Source organism: Choloepus didactylus, chromosome 8, assembly GCF_015220235.1.
Source record: "Choloepus didactylus isolate mChoDid1 chromosome 8, mChoDid1.pri, whole genome shotgun sequence".
Lineage (NCBI taxonomy): Eukaryota > Metazoa > Chordata > Mammalia > Pilosa > Megalonychidae > Choloepus > Choloepus didactylus.
The window spans coordinates 127,840,531-127,864,250 of NC_051314.1; the positions used below are offsets into that span (position 1 = coordinate 127,840,531).

General features: G+C 45.1%; 1 protein-coding gene across 1 annotated transcript; it reads left to right on the top strand.

Moving 5' to 3' along the window:
- Positions 1-5,296: 5,296 nt before the first annotated feature.
- On the top strand, positions 5,297-23,388 carry FGF6 (fibroblast growth factor 6). The gene is made up of 3 exons (XM_037848141.1): positions 5,297-5,642; positions 6,635-6,738; positions 23,212-23,388. Exons 1-3 carry the CDS (start codon positions 5,297-5,299, stop codon positions 23,386-23,388), a joined length of 627 nt encoding a protein of 208 aa, XP_037704069.1.
- Positions 23,389-23,720: the final 332 nt, after the last annotated feature.

Below are 23,720 nucleotides of genomic sequence, written 5' to 3' on the forward strand. Positions count from 1 at the left end.
ATTCCCAGAGAGGGAGAGGCAGCGGATAGAGCCGGAAAGGCCGGCAGAGGTCAGGACGCCAAGGGCCTTCTGTGCCACACTGGGGAGCCTGCCACGCAGGGCTGATGCTTTTACATAACTTTGCATGGTGGCTGGCAGGGTGCATGCCCGCCTCCACGCAGTAGGTATTATTAGATGATGATCATGAAAGGCAAATCTGAGAAACCGCAAAACCCTGAGCAGAGCCAAAATCCCTTATGTTCTGAGCCTCCAGAAAGATATCTGACTCCTCTGCCCCTTTGCAAAGTCAGCTGAGATGTGCAGCCATGATGGTCAGCCAGCCCAGAGGTGCTGCTTCCTTGGCAGTTGGCTGGCCCTCTAGGCTTGTAGACATGGCTGGAGAATAGTAAGAAGAGAGAGAAAAAAAAAGAGAGGTGGGAGAAGGAGAAAAAAGAGAAAAAAGAACCCGTAATAAGAAGTCACACTGGAAGACACAGCAAGATAGGGGCTCAGATGGAAGAAATAGATCATGAAACACTTTAATCCAAGAAGGTGATTTCTGGGATGAGGAGGAGGATCTGACCTCCCTGCAGACTCTTCTAATCCTCAGGCAACCGGACCACAACGCTAAGTGGCCAGGGCCTCCCTCCCTCCCTACCGTAAGGGTTCAGGGCAGTGGCATTAACTTATGCCGGGATTCAGATACACCTAGAGAACAGGTGGACTTGGTCCCAGCAGGAGTCTCTTTGCCTGAAAGTTGAGGAACCTGTTAGGAAAGACTCCACCCTAAAGGAAAAAGGAACCTAACCTGATGAACTTGAACAGTAACAAAGATCTAGTCCTCTGAAGGGCAGGGATTCAGAAAGTAAAATTCAAAAGCGTAAAACCCCAGGGCACTAGTAATACGGTCAGCTATTCCTCCAAGGAGTGCAATGCAAAGGATATTCTTCCTTGCCTGGAAGCAGAACACAAAGCAGCTTTGGCTCCTGGAGGGCTTCAGGGTTAGGCTGTATTGAAGAAGGTAATACCTGCTGGCTGCCCGGCAGGAGGTGGAAGGGTGGGGGACATGGTGGCCCATGCAGGTGCCCAGTGATGGTGCCAGGCAAGAGCAGTCTCGTGTTCACAAGCATCTGGGAGACATCCTCCGAAACTCCAGAAATGACCTGGAGCAATTTGTAGGGGGGTGAAATTCTACTTGAGCCAATAGAGGCAAGAACTAGGGAAATTCAGATTTTGACTGCTAGTGGGCTTCACCTTGTGTTAGTGAGACCTGAGGAGAGTTCAAGTCCATGAGCAATGTACAAAGTATGGGTTCCTCCATGGACCAGCTAACAAGATAATAGCTGACTCTTCCCTGCAGAAGTCCAACCTGGAATCCTTTGAACGTTATTCTCTTGAATATTCCCACTTCTCGCAAGTTGCACAAGTCCTGGATGCCCCTTTTTGCTCCGCTCTAGGGCAGGGGTCCCTCCCATTCCCTCACCTCTGCACATGTCATATCATACCCGTGAGCATCCTCTACCACTAAACACCAGGGATGGGTGCAGAGATGCTTGGGTGAGCAAGAAGGAGGCATCCAGGGCCTCTGTCCCAAAGAAGCTCAAACAAAGTCTTTGCAACAGAAGACCTAAAAACATTTATCACAAACCACTCTTCTATTTTCTACCTTATAATTTTCTGTATTTTCTAAATTATCTATAGAAGAAAGACATATGTTAATTTTGCAAAACCAGATGTAAAAAAACACAAATAATTAGTTTTTCACAATCTACACATATATGGCCCTTCTGAGCTTTATATACATTCTCTTAGGGTCACCCCAGGAGGTGTCTGAATTTCATTATGTGAAACAGGAGCCATGGAAGGCAGCCTGCCCAGCTGTGAGGAGGCAGCTCCACCCTGCAGATGATAGGAAAGGCAAGTGTAGCTAAGCACCGCCAAATATGACCAATCTGTATTTCATGGTGCCTCACTTAGAGACCAGATACTGTCGTGGAAGGAGACAGACATTAACATATTTTCCCCCACTCACCTACACTAAATCTTGGCTCATCCAGAAAGTGATTGACAACCCCCAAAGGCTGCCAGGCAACTATTTGAAAGAGGGGTCCACAGAGAGGCTTTCCACCTGTTACTCTTTTCTTTATCACTTCACATCCATAGGGGTCCCACAGCCCCAAGAGAAGGGTCAAGTGCAAATCTGGTAAACCAAGAAGCCCCAGCAGTTGTCAACTTAATTAGCCTTCAGGAAAAATATATGGATATATAAGCACAATGGGGTTGCTATAGGGACCAGCCCAGAAGGCACATTTAGAACAGGGCCTCATCACATCACCAGATAAAAATAAGACCCAGGATTTTTAATAGAATGAATTACTTGAGTTTTATATTTAACAAGGGACGACACCAAGGCTATTACTGGTTTTTAGGAATATTTTAGGCAACCTGACTGCCTGCGTCTGCATATGTTAACAGCCATCACAACATATGTTCTGGTGACTGGCAGTTGGAAACTGGAGCCCACGTGTCTCTTCCACCCCCGAGATGAGAGCTGGTCCTTCCCACCTTGGGTTTGTCCTCCTTCAACTGGGTGAGAGATTTTCAGTGTGATTCAGAGAAAGAACAGGGATAGAGCTATATTCATATTCCTCCTGCCCTGCACCCTTTGCATACATTATTGCTAAACTCTGTAACAGTCCTATGAAGCGAGGATCTCAGTTTTGCAGATGATAAAAAAATGAGGCTCAGAGAAGTAAAAAGTGTTCCCCATGTCACACAGCTAATAAAATCCAACTCTTTCCCATTCCAAAGCCCATTGCTTTATGAGACACCAACCACAATTTGTGTAGAGAGAGGACTCTGGGATGAGGTAAATCTAAAGAGAGTTGCCATTTTTATTGATCTATGACATGGACCTTGTTATTGTTTATCTCTCCTCCAAGGTGGCCCCAAAGTGGATGACTTCCAAGAAGAGTTCCCATTCTCGGAACCGAGCACTTCCCCAATCATCCATGGCAAGTTTTAATTCCAACTTGCTTCTCCCTACTATCAATATGCTTCCGGGCTGCCTCCTCCCTAAGTCAGTACAAGCAAAAGCTAATTAACACATGATTCCAAACTAAGCATCATGAAGAGAGTGTCTCCACTGCTCTTGCATACATGAACGTGTAAATATATGAAATCAAGCCAGAAATCCAGCTTTGGATCACTCATGATGCCTCCTACTCTGCAAAGGAAACTTCCATAACCTCTTTAAAAAAAAAAAAAAAATTTCAACAAATGCTACATAATAGACTCAATCTGTGGCCAGAAGGTACCAGTCTCTCATTGCTGTGGAGCTGGTGGTACTGGTGATGTTGAGTTTGGGGATAAGGCAATGGAGGTGATAAGAAAAGGAAAGATGGTTGGATGCTAGTAATTGGCGGTACATAGCCTCTCCCTGCTCATTTTGCCAGCTGGAGGTAATGACAGAAGGGTGCCTGGGATTCAAGGGATCTGAGAGAGCACATCCAGGGCAAAACTGAAATGTGCAGCTCCACAGAAATTCTATCCAAATTAGCAATCCAGATGAGCTAGGCAGAGGAGCAGAAGGCAAGTAGAAGCCACAGACTAGAGCCTGGGATCCCAGACCAGAGCAGGAGGGCTGGAATCAGAAGGGAGCTGGTGGGGTCTCAGAAGAGTCCCTGAGCAGTGGAGCTCATGCTGGGAGGTTCTGCCAGGCTGCCTGCAGCCTCCAGCGTGGGTGTGGGATAATAGCTGAGGGAGCCTACCAGCTAGGACCACTCCTACCTGCATGGGATGTTCAAGCCCATCCCCACCCCTTCCAATCCCTGCACAATCAGCGTTGAAATTCCACCGACACATTAAGACCTGGATTGAAAGACAGGACACCTAGATTTTAGATGCAAGTTAATTCACTATGTGACCCTTCTTAACTTCCTTCACTTTCAGAGACACAGCTGCTTTTATCTTATATTTGCATAGCAATTTCTTGATGGGTTTTTCTTTATTTAGTTTTTTTTTTAATGGCTTTTTTACTTCAGTTAGATATGCTATCTATTTAAAAGTAATATGGGAAAATAAAATTGGGTGTGGGAATAACAACTCAGCAGAAATATTTTTACTAAGTTCTAACGATGTTAGCCTAGCAAAAGTTACCTGCAATTGCAGAAATTTGCACGTACATCAAAGATACTCGACAAGTTTTTGAGTAAGTGAATACTTTTGTGTATGAAATAATTCTATGATATGCTCTTGGCACATAATGAGTTAACTAGAGTTTGTGGGACGGCCTGGGAATCTAACTTCTACTACAGACAATATCATACAGAAATTAAAAGCACAGGCAGACCTTATAGATTCTGGCTTTGCCATGTATTAGCTGGGATGGCTCAGGTAAATCACTTCACCTCTGTAAGCCTCAGCTTCCTCACTGCGGTATCAGTCAGATGTCCAGGACAAAAGCAGGTAGGAAAATGGTCAATGGGCTATGTTGGGGACAGACACCACTTCCACTCCATTGGCCAGGATGGTGAGCAGAGGCAGCTGGACCCTAGCTCTTTGGACAAGCCCCTACCAGAATCTCGATCCTCTCCTGCTGAATAGGTTTGGCCTTTCAGTGACCCCCAAGCTTCTCCTGCCCTCGACTGTGGGCTCTTTCCATGAAAAGCTTTCAGGGGTAACTTGTAGGCTATGGTCATAACCCACCACCAAGGCTTCCCCTTTCCCCTCTAAATAAGGAAGCCGGCACTGCCAGGCCAGGAACTTCTGCCCAATTTGGGTGCTGGGTGGCCTCTCGCCTCCCTCTTCCCCTGGGCTCCCAGCCAGCTACCCCACCCCCAGAGATGCTCCCAGCTACCTCCATTCCTGCCTCATAGTTGGAATGACAGCGGTTCCGAGAGTCCCTGGGGAGTAGGGAGGGTGATGGGGGTCTGGGGAGGCAGCCAGGCCCAGGAGCAGGTTAATGTTACAGTCTTGGATAAGCGAGCTGGGCCAGCTGACGTCAGGGTGATGATGGGCGGCAGGGAGGGCTGGGCGCTGAACTGTAAGGATAGGTCAAATCAAATATAATCAACTCGGGACGGAGCAGGCGGCCGAGCTAGAGAGCGTCCCCAAGCCATGGTCCCCACCAGCCGCGGCTCAGCCTGGGTCCCTCTGCTCCCGACCCGAGTGCCCGAAGCAGGCTTTGGTTTCATGTCAGCAGCCTTCATCTGCCTTCCAAAAATAAGCCCCTGCCGCCATGCCGAGGGGAGGAAAACAAGAAGGGCAGTATTTTTAGGGCCATTAATTCTGACCACGTGCCTGAGAGGCAAGGTGGATGGCCCTGGGACAGAGGCTGCTCATCACTATGTCCAGGGGAGCAGGACGCCTTCAGGCCACACTGCGGGCTCTCGTCTTCCTGGGCGTCCTAGCGGGCACGGTGGTGCCCTCGCCAGCAGGCACCCGCGCCAACAGCACCCTGCTGGACTCGAGGGGCTGGGGCACTCTGCTGTCCAGGTCTCGCACCGGGCTGGCTGGAGACTTCGCCGGGGTGAATTGGGAAAGTGGCTACTTGGTGGGGATCAAGCGGCAGCGGAGGCTCTACTGCAACGTGGGCATCGGCTTTCACCTCCAGGTGGCCCCCGACGGCCGGATCAGCGGGACCCACGAGGAGAACCCCTACAGTGAGTGCAGCACCAGCCACCTGGAAAGCTCAGGGGGCTCAAAGAGGAAGGGGGCTTGTGCTGGTGGGTGGGATCCTACTCTAAAGGGGGAGCGATGTTATTCAGCACCACCACCGAGGTGCTCATAAGCACATCCGCCTCTCTCAGCCTGTGTGACCCTGCCTCGCTGCAGGTTCAATGTGCCAAGGTCCAAGCATCCTGGTGTCCTTTGCCATCACCCCACAGGGCCCCTGTGCCACAGCATTATTGGCCCACCTGTGGTCTTATAAGACCATTACGATCCACACGTCTCGGGAGCCATAAGCCGGGGGTGGGGAGAATTAGTTAGAAATACTGGACCAAATTAGACAACAGCTTATTTTTATTCAGCTTCACTCTTTGAGAAGGAAAGGCAAGTGGTTTGTGCATTTCCTAGCTGATGCACATCCCTCTTTTTATTTCACACCTGCCCCCTCTGCCCCTGGGTCCTTATCTTACTATTTGATGGGCTGCTGCGTGGATAGGCTCCTCTATCCGAGAGAGGATGGGGCTGCAAGAGCCAGGAGTCAGGCCAACCATCAGCCTCTGCATGGCCACAGTGTTTGTGCGATTAGATGGGATTTTCTGAAATATGTGGCATATGCATTTAAAAACAAAATAATCAGAAGTCTTTTTTTTTTTTCCCCAGACAAGCACCTGATGTAATCATGTCAGGGAAAGCCCAGATGCAAAACTAATCTCAAGTAGATACATAAGTGGCCGTTCCAATCCCTAATTCTGATGTCAGAACTTTCCCTTGCAGAACTGAATTCTTAACAGAATAGTGACAGGACTTGACGAGCCTTACAGCCAGGATCTCCCGAATTTAGGAGGAAAAGAATAGAGACGATGGTGGGCCCATCTTTCTAGGAGCAGGGGATGGACTTTGATGCTCTTACCAGATCACAATTTGGCTTGTGTCCCACTCTGATTTGCACAAGCCTTAGGTAATATGGCCCTCATTTCTTTATCAGGTCTGCTGGAAATTTCCACAGTGGAGCGAGGTGTGGTGAGTCTCTTTGGACTGAAAAGTGCTCTCTTCGTTGCCATGAACAGTAAAGGAAGACTGTACACAACGGTGAGTTCCCTGGGCCTGGGGCAGTTCCAGGTTTTATGTGGCCTGCAGCTTAAGCAATTTAAGAAAATAACAAAAGATGTTGAATAGAGATGTGACTATTTATCTAGAATGAGGGAGAAGGGCTGTGGAAGTAACCCACGCAGGGGAAGGGCCTTGAAGCTTGTGTGCATTAGCGTCACAGTCAATTGGCCTCTGCATTGGACTGTATTTTCCTGGTCCCCACCTGCCAGAGCCTTTGCAATTAAAGAGGAACTGTGGCTCAGAAAGTTACTGGGTCAGAAGGAAACCTGCATTGGGTATAAAGCTGTCATCCAGGCTCACAGTCAGGTTTGATTCCCTGAATTGGAGAGACCGAGAGAAAGCCAGCCTGTCCTTCAGCCTGCGTGTGTGCCTGTCCGTGTCCCACTCACGGAAGGGACACCCCGTGCCGAGAGCACAGTAGGAGGGCCGAACGTGGAGGCTATTTTACCTCACCTTCAACAATTTGTTGAATTTTATTCTAAGGGTATTAGACTGCTGGTCTCTGAACCCAAAGGCTAGAGAAACCTCCTCGCTCTGACTTTTGCACCCTCAGCTGGCACCAGGCCTCACTCCCACCCCACCGTTGCTCACCCCTGGAAGGGCCAAGGCTGGTGCTTTGGTTCATGCAACCAATTTCTAGCACATTCACCAAAGACTGCTCTCTCAGACCTACCCGTCCCTGGGTCTCTCAGCCTGTGCTGCGGATTATTCCAAAATATGGATTGGTAAAATGTCCCCATGAGGTTGAGGAACCTGAGGTTCTTTTGACAGAAATAGGAAAGCTAAAAAGGAATACCTGAGAGCAACAGTTAAGGTATCCCAGTGTTATTTGGGAGGAGCTTGGAGACGACCATTCTCCTTCTCCTTAGAGGATGGACTGAGCTGTTCAATGTGAGAGTGGGTAACCCAGATGGCCCCTGCCTCAAAATCTTTAGCAGTAAGACCTAGCAGAAATCATCATTTACTAGTTTGTTAATTAAGACGGCATGATAAGAGTTGACTTACATGGAGATGGATTGAAATCAGTGGGTTTCCATAAATATTAACTTCATCTTGGTAATTTGTTAAAAATACAGATTTCCAGGGATTTTCCTCAGAGATTCTTACTCAGTAGGGCTGGACACAGGTCTGGAAATCTGTGTATTGGTTGGTCTGTCATTTTTAAGTTTCACAGGTGTTTCTGAGACACAGGCAAGTTGAGGTTTCAGAACCACCAAGCTACGTAACCACTGGAGGTGGGAATCACGACTTCCCGAGGGTTACAGCATCCCTGAGAGTTTGTGGGTTGGATGAGATGAAGCAAAGCATCGGACTTGGAATTCTCAGACACTTTTTTTTCTTTTTTACCATTCTCTGGAAAAGTGGAGAGAGCAGGAGGCAGCCTGGGACACAGCGCAGGTTCTGGTGGAGCAGGTACCCTGTAGAATAGCTGGAAGGACGACATCATCCCAAGGAGCCCCCTCTCACCAGCCCGCATAGCACCTGGAATCCCACAGAATTAAGAACCCTGGGTTTTGGGTTGATGGCCACGGGACTCCATGTTTTTCAGGTCAAGCTCCTAGAAGAAAGCACAAATTAAATTAACCCATGTTATTGCCACCGTTATTAACAGACTGTTTATTATTTCTTTCTCCTTCCTCAGAAAGGAATCAAACCTTGAGGAAGAGAAGGGGAGCAAATAGAGGGTAGATTTATCTACTTTCTACTTTAAATCTATGCATGGTCTTGGTAGGAGAAGCTGGGGGACCCTGGAAATAGGAGATTTACCCATCAGAGAAAGCACGGCAAAGGGGTGTGCAGGAGAAGCAAATGGAACCACGTTTTTGAAGTGTGGACTGACTCATTCTTGAGGCACCCCTGGCAGTCCCTGGCTCCACTGCACCTTTAGCAAATTACTTTAAAAGGGATCAAGTGGGTTTATGAGATCTAAGTCTCCCTAAATTAACAGAATCCAGGAAAAAGGGGGACTCCTCTGAGAAGATCCACCCACTCTTCACCCTTCGCTCCTCTCCACCCCCAGTAGCACTGATCAAAGAGTACCTTCTCGGAGGTGGGAGATTCTCTTCCCTGAACCTCGGGCCCAGGCGGCTGTGGAGGGAGAGCGGGGCAGGGCAGTGCTGCCCGGCTGAGCTGGGCCCCAAGCCCGGGGCACCTGATGCTGTGTGTGGCGGGGGACCAGGTGCTCCCGAACAACCTCCACCCCGCCCTCCCCACCCCCCTGGGGCTGTAATCACCATCTAAAAACACAATTGCCAACTGATCCCTGGAGCCAGGAAGACTCCCGCTGGGTGATGATTTCATTCACACTATTTCACTTTAAGCCCCCAGGGCTGCCTGATCTCTTGGCGTCTCAGCTGCTACTGTGGCTAAACGGGCTTTCTGAAGTGGGGAGGAGGAAGGCACAACAGGGAGGGGTGGTGGGGGTTAAAGGAGGAGGGGAGAGGGGACAACCCCTGGTCAGAAAACCAAGAGCTAGGAGAACCCAACAGGGAGAAGTCTCCAGGAAAGAGGAGCGCAGAGCTTCCTGGCAATGTGCCCCGCCCTCCCGAGGCGACAATTCAGTTCACCTACTGAGCACCTACAGTTTCTCAGGCTCCCTGCTGGAGGCTACCCTGTGAGGTACCCTAGATCACCAGCCTCACCTCACAGGTGAGGACCCATCTGTGGTGGCTGTGCACAGACCTGCCTCCAGGCCACAGGGCCCTGCAGCAGATGTGTACTGAGGGGCACAGACTGAGACCCCAGTTTCAGTTCCAACCCCTACTACCCGTGAGCTACTTGTCTTGCTTTGGGCCAAGTCACTGAGCTTCTGTGGGCCTGGCCTCGGTTCTCTCAGTGTAAACTAAGTCAGAAATCAGTGGATTCCAACCTCCTTCTTGATCCCCATTAAAATTAAAACAAACAAACAAAAACCCCAAACACACATCACAATAGAACAATGGTTCTATAGGAATCCTTTGAGAGGAACACAGACTGACAAAAAGTTACTAGGAATTCAGTTATGCTTTTAAGCAGATTTTGGTTTTACTGATTATCACTGCATCTCATCCTTTTAATCAATAGTAGTGCCACAATGTCCAAAACGTGGTGTTGTATTTCATCCCCAGAGGCCTTTGACTCTCATCTGGGGTGTTAGGCTGGGGGCACGGGAGGGCCAAGGCTTTCCTCCCTGTTGGATTCCACACCCACCCAGAAAGAACAGGATTCTAGAGGGTGGAGAAAGGACATAAGCGTGTTAAATGTGTGGAAGTGCCTGGGGGAGCCCAGGTCTGAGCTGTGAGGGAGGGACCCGGAAGGCCCACAGACAGATTTTACAGAGGGTTTTGCCTTTGACCTGCCTGCTACGAAGAGCTAATGCAGGCATGAAAAGAATGATGGAACCAATAGAAACCGTTTTTTAAACACTTCTAAGTTAACTGTGCAATTCGTGTTTTAGGACATGTGCTTAGAAAATGAAAGCATCTTCAGGGCTGGGTGATAGTTCTCCATTTCAGCTAAGGAGAGAAAAAGAAACAGGGGCTGCAGAAAGAAACAGTCTTAGGACAAAGAATTTTCACTTTTTCTCACCGCCCCTCCCCCTCCTCCCCACCCACCCCACAATCTGGGGCCCTAGGGTGGAGGTCTTTAAGAGTAGGAATGGACCCACATAAGTCCGGGTGATTTGGTTCTAAGACAAGAAGATGGATTATCTTGTCCATCGCAGACTTTTAGGGGCATTTCTGCCAGAGGTAACTTGCCCCTAAACACCCATACATCTGCCTCCTTTGCAAAGTGTCCTTGTCCATGGTGCAAGTCAAAAGCTTTATAAAGAGTTTGGTTCCATCTAAGTCGGATTAGGCCTATGTAGAATCGTCACACTGCTGTTTGAGGCGTGGCAGACTCTGGAAATGTGAGCCGGTGGAATTATTTTCATTTGTTCAAGTAATAATGTACGGTGGCTGCTTTTATTAACGTGGCGTTCACTTGGCTCGAGCGCTTTCCTCACCAGAGCTGAGGAGCCAACATTCCTGAGTCATGAGAACCTAGAGCCGAGGGATACACTGCAGATGAATTAAGGGGCCGGGTCTTGATACAAGTTTGAGAATCGATGTAAAACTCCCGCCAGCCTGAAGCATATGAAGACTCCCTCCAAGAGCTCAGGGAAAAGTCGTCGCTGTGACCCCCTCCCACACACCTTCCAGCATGGCAGTCCCGGATGCAGCGAGCAAGGACTTCTAAAGCAAGCTGCATCTATTTCCCTTTTCGCACTTGAGGTTTGTGCAGAGTCCCAGGAAAGGCTAGGAATAGGAGATAAACTAGAGAAAAAGGACAGAACTGAAAGAAACAAAAGAAGGAAACTTTTTTTAAATGGGGTGATTTAAATAATCAGAATCTGATGAGAGAGAATAGTGCAGCATGCCTACAAACTGCTGCATGCACCTTTAAACAGTGTTTTAGGAGACCCAGACACTTAGGAAAGGCTGGATTCTTAGATGGTCATGTTCCAGATAGGGAAAAAGGAAGTAAATGCCCTTAGAGTTTCCTGCCAGAATCACACAATTCCTACCCCTTCCCCTCCCCACCCTAACCCCTGCCTTAAGATTTAATTTCCTCTCTAGAGTTTGCAAACAGCACATAAAACATCTCTTGCACCATCCACATCTGAAATAAAAATTCTCCTAGAAACTGACGAGGAGTGTTACTCTCCAGGACATATAAAGTTAGAACAGAGGGGAATGCAAGTGGGCGCAGCGGAGGCTCTGACAGCAAGGAGACAACCAGTTTCTGATAAAAATGTTGTCCCACACCATCTCCTGGCCCTTCTTCTATCCTGATTTCCTTCCCCATTTTTTTTTTTTTTAAATAATGTACTTGTTTGAGTAGATAACACATGAACAAGGTGTAAGGGTAACAAGGAACAAAAGAATATGCAATAGAAATTAAGTCTCACTCCCACCGTTGTCACACAGCCAGAGGCAGTTTCTTGGTAACATTCCAGGAGCCACTCCATGAGTGTCACGTGCTCACGCACTGGTGTCATTTTTTAAAAGTCATGCAAACAGAAAGTAGCATCATATACAAACTGGTGTGAACCTTGCTTGTTCACTTAACAGTGTACCTTTGAGACCATATCATTATCAGTGCACAGGGTGGTTTCTCGTTCTCTTCATGGCTGCATAGTATTCCACTGGGTGGACGCACCATATTGAATTAACCTCTCCACTCCTGATGGACCTAGGTGGTTTCCAGTCTTTTACTAGTACACATAATGTTGCAGTGCATAACTTTGGTACACACATGTAAGTATACCAGTAAGATGAATTCCTAGAAGTGGAATTGCTGATCAAAGCAATAGCCATTTTTTTTTTTTTTTTCATTTTGAGAGTTGTCAAATTGCTCTTGATTGAGGTTATAATACACACACCAATGGGCATTAAATGAAAATTCCCGGTCCCCATGCCCTCACCAGTGAAGGTATATTCTTAAACATTTTTCTCTTTGCAATCTGACAAACAAAAATAGAATCTCAGGGTTACTATTTACATTTCTCTTATGTGTGAGATTAGGCATATGTTCCTATGTTTAAATGCTATTTCTTTTTCCTTTTCTGTGAAATTGTCTGTTCATAAACTTTCACATTTTTCAATGAATAAAGGGTTTTGAATATAGTACAAAACTTTGCTCTTTGACATTAGCATTATAAATATTTTATCCTAGTTTCCATTTATATTTTGATTTTGTTTAAGGTAATTTTTTTTTCCAGGCAGAAATCAAATTTATTACTTTTTTCCTCTTATGGCTTCTAGTTTTTTCTGTCCTGCTCTGAGATTATTAAAAAAAAAAAAAATTTCTTTTTTGGACCCTCATGGGCCTCTTTTTTTGCATTTAAGTCTCTGCTCCTTTTGGAATTTATTTTGCTATAAGAAATGAACCCACACATCAAACTTTATTATTTTAAAAAAATAATATCCAGTTGTTCCAATACCATGTTTTCCCCAGTGATATGAAACACTGCTTTTCATTTATATTCATTTCAGGTTATTTTTTACTTTATATACATATATGTGTTTGAGTCTACTTCTGGACACTGTTCTGTTCATTTGCTCTCACTTAACTTTTACAAGCAACCTTGAGTTTAATTTCACCTAGTGCTGTTGCTTCCAGAGCTTTCCCCATCACCTCTTTTTTTTTTTTTTTTTTTTTTTTTTTTTTTTTTTTGAGATATATTCACATACCACGCAGTCATACAAAACAAATTGTACTTTCGATTGTTTACAGTACCATTACATAGTTGTACATTCATCACCTAAATCAATCCCTGACACCTTCATTAGCACACACACAAAAATAACAAGAATAATAATTAGAGTGAAAAAGAGCAATTGAAGTAAAAAAGAACACTGGGTACCTTTGTCTGTCTGTTTCCCTCCCCTACTTTTCTACACATCCATCCATAAACTAGACAAAGTGGTGTTTGGTCCTTATGGCTTTCCCAATCCCATTGTCACCCCTCATAAGCTACATTTTTATACAACTGTCTTCGAGATTCATGGGTTCTGGGTTGTAGTTTGATAGTTTCAGGTATCCACCACCAGCTACCCCAATTCTTTAGAACCTAAAAAGGGTTGTCTAAAGTGTGCATAAGAGTGCCCACCAGAGTGACCTCTCGGCTCCTTTTGGAATCTCTCTGCCACTGAAGCTTATTTCATTTCCTTTCACATCCCCCTTTTGGTCAAGAAGATGTTCTCCGTCCCACGGTGCCAGGTCTACATTCCTCCCTGGGAGTCATATTCCACGTTGCCAGGGAGATTCACTTCCCTGGGTGTCTGATCCCACGTAGGGGGGAGGGCAGTGATTTCACCTTTCAAGTTGGCTTAGCCAGAGAGAGAGGGCCACATCTGAGCAACAAAGAGGCATTCAGGAGGAGACTCTTAGGCACAAATACAGGGAGGCCTAGCCTCTCCTTTGCAGCAACCGTCTTCCCAAGGGTAAAACTTATGGTAGAGGGCTCAACCCATCAAACCACCAGTCCCCTATGTCTGTGGTCATGTTAGCAACCATGGAGGTGGGGTAGGCGAATACCCCTGCATTCTCCACAGGCTCCTCAAGGGGGCACTACATCTTTTTTTTTTTTTTTTTCCCCTTGTTTGTCTTTTTTCTTTTTTTTTTTTCTTTTTTTTTTTTTTTTTAACTTTCCCTTCTTTTTTCAAATCACCTGTATGAAAAAAAAAGTTAAAAAGAAAACAAACATACAATAAAAGAGCATTTCAAAGAGACCATAGCAAGGGAGTAAGAAAAAGACAACTAACCTAAGATAACTGCTTAACTTCCAACATGTTCCTACTTTACCCCAAGAAAGTTACATAATATAGCAACATTTCAGTGAACTTGTTCCTACTACAACCATCAGAAATTAACAGACCATAGTCATTTCTGGGCATCCCCAGAACGTTAAATAGCTTATCTGTTCTTCCTGGATTATTGTTCCCCCTTCCTTAATTGCTCTCTACTGCTAGTTCCCCTACATTCTACATTATAAACCATTTGTTTTACATTTTTCAAAGTTCACATTAGTGGTAGCATATAATATTTCTCTTTTTGTGCCTGGCTTATTTCGCTCAGCATTATGTCTTCAAGGTTCATCCATGTTGTCATATGTTTCACCAGATCGTTCCTTCTTACTGCCGCGTAGTATTCCATCGTGTGTATATACCACATTTTATTTATCCACTCATCTGTTGAAGGACATTTGGGTTGTTTCCATCTCTTGGCAATTGTGAATAATGCTGCTATGAACATTGGCGTGCAGATATCTGTTCGTGTCACTGCTTTCCGATCTTCCGGGTATATACCGAGGAGTGCAATCGCTGGATCGAATGGTAGCTCTATATCTAGTTTTCTAAGGAACTGCCAGACTGACTTCCAGAGTGGCTGAACCATTATACAGTCCCACCAACAATGAATAAGAGTTCCAATTTCTCCACATCCCCTCCAGCATTTGTAGTTTCCTGTTTGTTTAATGGCAGCCATTCTAACCGGTGTTAGATGGTATCTCATTGTGGTCTTAATTTGCATCTCTCTAATAGCTAGTGAAGCTGAACATTTTTTCATGTGTTTCTTGGTCATTTGTATTTCCTCTTCAGAGAACTGTCTTTTCATATCTTTTGCCCATTTTATAATTGGGCTGTCTGTACTATTGTCATTGAGTTGTAGGATTTCTTTGTATATGCAAGATATCAGTCTTTTGTCAGATACATGGTTTCCAAAAATTTTTTCCCATTGAGTTGGCTGCCTCTTTACCTTTTTGAGAAATTCCTTTGAGGTGCAGAAACTTCTAAGCTTGAGGAGTTCCCATTTATCTATTTTCTCTTTTGTTGCTTGTGCTTTGGGTGTAAAGTCTAGGAAGTGGCCTCCTAATACAAGGTCTTGAAGATGTTTTCCTACATTATCTTCTAGGAGTTTTATGGTACTTTCTTTTATATTGAGATCTTTGGTCCATTTTGAGTTAATTTTTGTGTAGGGGGTGAGGTAGGGGTCCTCTTTCATTCTTTTGGATATGGATATCCAACTCTCCCAGCCCCATTTGTTGAAAAGACCATTATGGCTCAGTTCGGTGACTTTGGGGGCCTTATCAAAGATCAGTCGGCCATAGATCTGAGGGTCTATCTCTGAATTCTCAATTCGATTCCATTGATCTATATGTCTATCTTTGTGCCAGTACCATGCTGTTTTGGCAACTGTGGCTTTATAATAAGCTTCAAAGTCAGGGAGTGTAAGTCCTCCCACTTCGTTTTTCTTTTTTAGAGTGTCTTTAGCAATTCGAGGCATCTTCCCTTTCCAAATAAATTTGATAACTAGCTTTTCCAAGTCTGCAAAGTAGGTTGTTGGAATTTTGATTGGGATTGCATTGAATCTGTAGATGAGTTTGGGTAGAATTGACATCTTAATGACATTTAGCCTTCCTATCCATGAACATGGAATATTTTTCCATCTTTTAAGGTCCCCTTCTATTTCTTTTAGTAGAGTTATGTAGTTTTCTTTGTATAGGTCTTTTACATCTTTGGTTAAGTTGATTCCTAGGTACTTGATTTTTTTAGTTGCTATTGAAAATGGTATCTTTTTCTTGAGTGTCTCTTCAGTTTGTTCATTTCTAGCATATAGAAACATTACTGACTTATGTGCATTAATCTTGTATCCCGCTACTTTGCTAAATTTGTTTATTAGCTCTAGTAGGTGTATCGTTGATTTCTCAGGGTTTTCTAGATATAAGATCATATCATCTGCAAACAATGACAGTTTTACTTCTTCTTTTCCAATTTGGATGCCTTTTATTTCTTTGTCTTGCCGGATTGCCCTGGCTAGCACTTCCAGCACAATGTTGAATAACAGTGGTGACAGCGGGCATCCTTGTCTTGTTCCTGATCTTAGAGGGAAGGCTTTCAGTCTCTCACCATTGAGTACTATGCTGGCTGTGGGTTTTTCATATATGCTCTTTATCATGTTGAGGAAGTTTCCTTCAATTCCTACCTTTTGAAGTGTTTTTATCAAAAAGGGATGTTGGATTTTGTCAAATGCTTTTTCAGCATCTATTGAGATGATCAATTGATTTTTCCCTTTCGAGTTTTTAATGTGTTGTAATACATTGATTGTTTTTCTTATGTTGAACCATCCTTGCATGCCTGGAATGAACCCCACTTGGTCATGGTGTATGATTTTTTAATGTGTCTTTGGATTCGATTTGCAAGTATTTTGTTGAGGATTTTTGCATCTATATTCATTAGGGAGATTGGCCGGTAGTTTTCCTTTTTTGTAGCATCTTTGCCTGGTTTTGGTATTAGATTGATGTTAGCTTCATAAAATGAGTTAGGTAGTGTTCCATTTTTTTCAATGTTTTGAAAGAGTTTGAGTAAGATTGGTGTCAGTTCTTTCTGGAAAGTTTGGTAGAATTCCCCTGTGAAGCCATCTGGCCCTGGGCATTTATTTGTGGGAAGATTTTTGATGACTGATTGGATCTCTTTGCTTGTGATGGGTTGGTTGAGGTCTTCTATTTCTTCTCTGGTCAGTCTAGGTTGTTCATATGTTTCCAGGAAATTGTCCATTTCTTCTACATTATCCAGTTTGTTGCCATACAGTTGTTCATAATATCCTCTTATAATTTTTTTAATTTCTTCAGGATCTGCAGTTATGTCACCTTTTTCATTCATTATTTTGTTTATATGGGTCTTCTCTCTTTTTGATTTTGTCAGTCTAGCTAGGGGCTTGTCAATCTTGTTGATCTTCTCAAAGAACCAACTTTTGGTGATATTTATCCTTTCTATTGTTTTTTTGTTCTCTATGTCATTTATTTCTGCTTTAATCCTTGTTATTTCTTTTCTTGTACTTGGTTTAGGATTGGTTTGCTGTTCATTTTCTAGCTTCTTCAGTTGATCCATTAGTTCTTTGATTTTGGCTCTTTCTTCCTTTTTAATATATGCGTTTAGTGCTATAAATTTCCCCCTTAGCACTGCTTTTGCTGCATCCCATAGGTTTTGGTATGTTGTGTTCTCATTTTCATTCGTCTCTATATATTTAGCAATTTCTCTTGCTATTTCTTCTTTAACCCACTGATTGTTTAGGAGTGTGTTGTTTAACCTCCAGGTATTTGTGAATTTTCTAAGTCTCTGATGGTTATTGACTTCTAATTGTATTCCATTGTGGTCAGAGAATGTGCTTTGAATGATTTCAATCTTTTTAAATTTATTGAGGCTTGTTTTATGTCCCAGCATATGATCTATTCTGGAGAAAGTTCCGTGAGCACTAGAAAAGTATGTGTATCCTGGTGATTTGGGATGTAATGTCCTGTAGATGTCTGTTAAATCTAATTCATTTATCAGATTGTTTAGGTTTTCAATTTCCTTATTGGTCTTCTGTCTGGTTGATCTATCTATAGGAGAGAGTGATGTGTTGAAGTCTCCCACAATTATTGTGGAAACATCAATTGCTTCCTTTAGTTTTGCCAATGTTTCTCTCATGTATTTTGTGGCACCTTGATTGGGTGCATAGACATTTACGATTGTTATTTCTTCTTGCTGAATTGCCCCTTTTATTAGTATGTAGTGGCCTTCTTTGTCTCTCAAAACATCCCTGCATTTGAAGTCTATTTTATCTGAGATTAATATTGCTACACCTGCTTTCTTTTGGCTGTAGCTTGCATGAAATATTTTTTTCCATCCTTTCACTTTCAATTTCTTTGTGTCCCTGTGTCTAAGATGAGTCTCTTGTATGCAACATATTGATGGTTCATTTTTTTTGATCCATTCTGCGAATCTATATCTTTTAATTGGGGAGTTTAATCCATTTACATTCAACGTTAAAACCGTGAAGGCATTTCTTGAATCGGCCATCTTATCCTTTGGATTATGTTTGCCATATTTTTCCCTCTCTCTATTAATATCCTTTATTGTACCCATACCGAATCTCTTTAGTACTGAACCTTTCTCCAAGTCTCTCTGTCCTGTCTTTGTTTCTCTGTCTGTAGGGCTCCCTTTAGTATCTCCAGTAGGGCAGGTCTCTTGTTAGCAAATTCTCTCAGCATTTCTTTGTCTGTGAAAAATTTAAGCTCTCCCTCAAATTTGAAGGAGAGCTTTGCTGGATAAAGTATTCTTGGCTGGAAATTCCTCTCTCTCAGAATTTTAAATATATCGTGCCATTGCCTTCTCGCCTCCATGGTGGCTGCTGAGTAGTCACTACTTAGTCTTATGCTGTTTCCTTTGTATGTGGTGAATTGCTTTTCTCTTGCTGCTTTCAGAACTTGCTCCTTCTCTTCTATGTTTGACAGTGTGATCAGTATATGTCTCGGAGTGGGTTTTTTTGGATTTATTCTATTTGGAGTTCGCTGAGCATTTATGATTTGTGTATTTATGTTGTTTAGAAGATTTGGGAAGTTTTCCCCAACAATTTCTTTGAATACTCTTCCTAGACCTTTACCCTTTTCTTCCCCTTCTGGGACACCAATGAGTCTTATATTCGGACGCTTCATATTATCTATCATATCCCTGAGGTCCATTTCGAGTTTTTCAATTTTTTTCCCCATTCTTTCTTTTATGCTTTCATTTTCCATTCTGTCATCTTCCAGGTCACTGATTCGTTGTTCAACTTCCTCTAGTCTTGTACTATGAGTGTCCAGAATCTTTTTAATTTGGTCAACAGTTTCTTTAATTTCCATAAGATCATCCATTTTTTTATTTAGTCTTGCAATGTCTTCTTTATGCTCTTCTAGGGTCTTCTTGATTTCCTTCATATCCAGTACTAGGGTCTCATTGTTCATCTTTAGTTCTTTGAGTAGCTGCTCTAGGTGTGTCTCTTCTGGTCTTTTGATTTGGGTGCTTGGGCTTGGGTTATCCATATCGTCTGGTTTTTTCATATGCTTTATAATTTTCTGTTGTTTTTGGCCTCGTGGCATTTGCTGTCCTTGATAGGGTTCTTTTAGGGTTTGTAGACCAGTTGAAGTCCTTATCTCTAATTTATCAGATCTACAGCTTCGTGGAGTACACTTTCTCTAACTAACCAGCAGGTGGCGTCCACGAGCCACCTGTTCTCCACAAGCCAGATCTCCCCTGCTTAGCCTTTTTGGTGAGTGGGGGAGTGAGTCTTGTGGGGCCCAATTGGTGTCCCAAGCTTGCGTGTGTAGTTGGTGTTGCCTGCCCTGTATGTGGGGCGTGTTTCTGGGCAGTCGGGGAGGGGGGGTGGCCCTAACAATCAAATCTCCCTGATGATCCTAGAGTTTTAAAGCTACTGCAATAGTCTAATCCTTCAGTTCAGTCCTGCCACAGTTTGTCTCTGCCACTGACCCACAAGTCTTTGGTATTGGCGTATGGCTCCTGAGACTTGCAAGTGGGCCCCTCTTCCAGGCTGTGCACCCCGGGTCCTCTGTTGAGGGATGACTGTGCTATGTCACAGGTGAGTGCCGTCCCCGCAGGGCAGTTCTGGGCTGCTGGGCTGTGTTGGGAGGCTCCCAGTCTGCTCAAATGATGGCTGAATGGGGCTCTGTTAATTCACACTGCTCCCCCTTCCCAGCTCTGGGACATTCAGCTGAGGTTGCAGGGAAGGCTAATGTCCACGCCCAGTTTTGTGGTGTGTGCCTGTTATTTGAAGCACTTCCGTCACACTGGGTTGTCTGGGGCAGCTCTGGGCTATGGGGCTGGCGATGGGCAGGAGTGTTTCCTGTCCACCAGGATGGTGGCTGTGAGCGGACACCCCCCTTTTCTTGGGAAGTTGTGTTGTTTAGTGAATTTTCTCAGCCACTGGATTATTGCCTTTTGTCTCAGAGCTCTCTTATTTCTGCTCTTGACTTGACGTGCCCAAATTTCAATTCTTTGAAGCTTTCTGTATTGAGCTTCTTAGAGTAATTGTTTTAGAAAAAGCAAAAAGGATTTAAAAAAAACAAAAACAAAAAAAACAAAAAAAAAAAACGGCCCTCCTCAGAGATCTAATGGGTTATTGAAATGCTAATAGACAAAGCAACCAGGGCCATTAAGGAAAGGTGCCCTGGGCAGAGAGATCAGCCTTGCTTCGGGATTTGCATATGCGCCTCAAGGCCTGATCTCCGCCCTTCCCCTTTCTGTGTTCACCAGAACTCCAAAAATCCTCTGCTTTTACTTTGGAGCTTCTCGTGTTGTTTTCCTTCTATGCCCGTCTCCTCTCTGCTGGGCTGGCTGCTCTCAGAGTCTCTGGTGTCTGGCCTCAGTCTATCTATGGTTGGAGTTTGAATCAGTAGAATGAGTTTCCGATGAGAGCAGCCACTGCAATTCTCCCTTCTCCTTCCTGGAGCTGACAGCCCCTCCTCCCCCGGGACTGAGCCTGGCAGGGAGGGGCGCGGGTCCCCTGGCCGCAAAAACTTACAGATTTCGGTGATCTCAGCAGTTCCACGTTTTCATGAGTGTTGTATGAAGTATGCCCAAAGACAGATTGCTCTGTGGTGTCCAGTCCACGCAGTTCCTGGCTTTTTACCTACTTTCCTGGAGGAGTAACTAAAACATACAGCTCACCAGTCTGCCATCTTGCCCCGCCTCCTCCCCATCACCTCTTATATCCCATACCTGGCTCTAGACTCCCCACACAGGTAAAACAAGAGCAACAACAAAGACCCCACTTCCAGAGAGACTCCCAAGGACTTAGTGCTGCACCCAGCAAGCATCTGCCTCTCTCCTTACTTAGCTCTGTGCTTTCTTCATGCAAACTCACTGCTTCCCTCTCGTCCAGTCAACAACCGCAGAGATTAAAAGCTAAGTTGTCCAGTAATCCACAGCAAGGGCTCCGGTAATGGTGGTCCAGGGCAAGAGGAAGTCTTTAGGGGCTTTAAAAGTAAAGTATGGGAAAAGAATAATAATACTAATTCTTATTTTTAATTTTACTCTTTACCAGCCATTGTACCAAGGGGTCTCCATGCATCATTTCAATTCTACAAGATTCTAACTCTTACTGTTCCCTCTTTACTGAGATTTAGGATTAAATAACTTGACCAAGTTCACGTAACTAAGAGGTGAGCTGAGATTTAATCATGATAAATCTAACTTCAACGCTATGGCACAAATATCCTCTTTGCCTACTTGTATTTGTTTGTTCTCCCCATCTTTGGCACATTCATTCGTTCATCCATTCCACAGATATTTACTGAGCACCCATATCAGGGAAAGCTTGTAAAAAGCAGAAACTCTAGGGACGTGTTAAGGAGCCAATTGATACGGCTTGTGAATGAACCAGTTGATGTGAATTGTGCAAACGTTTACAATCCTCTCAAGAAAATTAACACGGGAAAGTGCTTTATAACCGATAAACTACAGGCAAGGGAGGGAAGGGGGAAAATGCATTCAGCACTGGGTGAAGGGAGGGGGGCCAGCGTGTTCCCAGAGACCAAGCTGCCCCCTCCCTCGCTCTCACAATGCCCTAAAAGAGCTACCCCACCCCCACCCCCCGAGGAGTCCATATCCTTCAGTGTTGTCCTTATTAAGTCATCATTTATTCAGCATCATGCACTGAACAAGACGCAATCCCTGCCTGAGGGATCCAGTCTCAGGAATCCGAAAAGAAGAACACGTCAACGGGGACCTCAAACTACTTTCAGTGCGTGCAGAGAGACCCTACAGGAAGGGCTCTGGGCATCTGGGAGCGCAATGCTCATGCCTGTCCGTTCATAGGAGGAGGCTCTCGTCCATGCCACACTGCCCACGAGGCTGGAGTGCATAGTGCTATTCCTTCAGGGACTGTCAGATGACACCCCTCGCACAGCCGGTCAGCCATTGAGTGGGGTTTTTAATAGCCGATGGCCTTAGTCAGCAGGAAGGAGGCAGGAAGTGCACTCCCCTTACTTCTCTGTTTCATTCTTCATTTCTTTTTAAGACTGGATTCTAGGTCCCCCAGCTCCTGCTTTGCTCCCTTTTCCTCTAGACCCCACCAAGCTGTTTCCCCTCAACAGCACAGAAATCCCTGCAGCCTCCCTCAGAGCCGGTGACTCAGGCAGGCTCAGGGAAGAATGGGCACTCTTTTCTAGGAATGAAGGAGGACCTGGGTGATTTATTGGGAATGAGCTCGCTAATGCGTGACAGGAAGTCCAGCATTCAGTTTTTTTGAACAGGTGGTCCGCACACACTCCTCCACCAAATTAGCACAAAAGGGGGGAGATTTATTGTTGGCCCCAGACACCCTGGCACCACCTGTCACAGAGAGAACCAGGTTCTTTTCCCCATAAAAGTCACTGCTGCTACCATCTCTGCTCCTTCGTGTTTCTGAAGAACCATGGATGTGTAGGAGGCGCTGGGCATCTTTGGGCCCCAAAACAAAACCAAGGATGGGCCTCTTTAAGAGACAGCAAACTTGGGACTTAAACTGTTTTGGGAAAGACGGACTGGGGAACCCGCAAGTGGAAAGAAAGAGTTAACATATCTAATAGTGCTGGAAAAGACCTAAGAAATCATCAGTCTAACGCACACACACACACACCCGACGCACACACACAGTTTGCAGAAATGAGAACTGAGGCTGAGTGGGGAGGAGCTTGTCCAAGTTCATTAGACTAAGACCTGGAAAAGCCAGTAGGCAGAACCCCAGGATCTGATCCTACTCCACTGGGCTACCACTCGCAGCCGACTTGGACAGCAGCTTATTGCATCCTTTTCTGGTCCTTCTGCTGAATGGAATAATTGATCACCAAATAAACGATCATCTAGGTACTTAGTAGAAAATGCTCCACCCTGCATGCCAGGGACCATTGATCTCCCTCCCAGGGCCTTGGTTTCCTCATCGTTAAGGAGGGAATATGCGGGCAGGCCACGTGGTGTTCCCCTAGGATGGCTTACATCTTGCAGTGGTTGTTTTGCAAGGGGATGGGAAGGGGCACTGGAGAAAGGCCTCCTGTACAAGACTCAGTTGGGCTGACATTTTGCAGTCCTCCTCATGTATAACTGAGCCTCTGCTGTTTGTCCCCTTCTCCTGCAGCCCAGCTTCCAAGAGGAATGCAAGTTCAGAGAAACCCTCCTACCCAACAATTACAACGCCTATGAGTCAGACCTGTACCGGGGGACCTACATCGCACTGAGCAAATATGGACGGGTAAAGAGGGGCAGCAAAGTGTCCCCGATCATGACCGTCACTCACTTCCTTCCCAGGATATAAGGACCTCTGAAAGAAGCCTCCCCAAGCTCAAAGCCACATCTTTTCTATTGGAATTTTGTACAAGTGAACATCTTCCCTTGCCTACCCCCCTCCCTATGACTCCTGTGTCAGGCTTATCTTGTGCTTGGGGATGCCCGAGGCGGTTCTCTTAGCCACCTTTACCTCCCATCCTCCTGCCACCGGACCCCATGGCATCTAACCCACCAGAGCGAGGAGTAGCAGCCAGCATCCTTGAATGGCAATGGACTGGTGCTCTGGCCTCACCCGAGAAGAGAAGGTATAGATGACATCATGGAAAATGACCGTGTGCACAGGAGGAGGCCAGGGAGGGA

What these genes read in the sequence shown, in the direction of transcription:
- FGF6 (XM_037848141.1), top strand. Translation starts at nt 5,297, where the DNA reads ATGGCCCTGGGACAGAGGCTGCTCATCACTATGTCCAGGGGAGCAGGA. An exon ending in CCACGAGGAGAACCCCTACA is followed by an intron (nt 5,643 to 6,634) that starts GTGAGTGCAGCA and finishes TTTCTTTATCAG; the next exon opens with GTCTGCTGGAAATTTCCACA. An exon ending in AAGGAAGACTGTACACAACG is followed by an intron (nt 6,739 to 23,211) that starts GTGAGTTCCCTG and finishes CTTCTCCTGCAG; the next exon opens with CCCAGCTTCCAAGAGGAATG.